This window comes from Mesitornis unicolor, unplaced genomic scaffold, assembly GCF_000695765.1.
Source record: "Mesitornis unicolor isolate BGI_N332 unplaced genomic scaffold, ASM69576v1 scaffold37425, whole genome shotgun sequence".
NCBI classification, from domain to species: domain Eukaryota; kingdom Metazoa; phylum Chordata; class Aves; order Mesitornithiformes; family Mesitornithidae; genus Mesitornis; species Mesitornis unicolor.
This window is the reverse complement of record NW_010186835.1, coordinates 4,765-5,112: the sequence shown is the minus strand read 5'-3', so window position 1 is coordinate 5,112 and position 348 is coordinate 4,765. Positions and strand designations below refer to the sequence as shown.

The following is a 348-nucleotide window of genomic DNA, read 5'->3' as shown; positions in this document are numbered from 1 at the left end:
TGGGAGGGGGCAGGACACGGGCTGAGGACCCCCTGCACCCGCTCTGATCCCACTTGTCCCCCCCACGCGTGTCTCTGCAGATCCTGGAGAAGGGCAGCCCGTACCCCCTGATCATCCTGCCCCAGTTTGGGGGGTACTGGATCGAGGACCCTGAGAACCTGGGCACCCCCACCTCGTCCGACAGCAGCATCTGCGAGGAGGAGGAGGAGAGCCCCAGCCCCAGCGCCTTCGGCTACAAACTGGAGTGCAAGGGGGAGGCCCGGGCCTACCGCAAGCATTTCCTGGGGAAGGTGGGTGCCCGCGCCGCGGAGGCTGGAAATCGCAAGTCCCTCGGGAAAAAAACGGAAA

The 348-nt window shown here is 65.8% G+C and overlaps 1 protein-coding gene across 1 annotated transcript in view; it reads left to right on the top strand.

Annotated features, from left to right (window-relative positions):
* Positions 1-80: 80 nt before the first annotated feature.
* The window catches only part of RAP1GAP2 (RAP1 GTPase activating protein 2), a gene marked incomplete at both ends in the record, with an annotated part of 4,878 nt that continues 4,610 nt past the window's right edge, over positions 81-348 (top strand). Inside the window, one exon of the mRNA XM_010185260.1 lies at positions 81-290. Coding sequence (XP_010183562.1) covers positions 81-290 — 210 coding nt within the window. The remainder of the gene's footprint in view (positions 291-348) is intronic.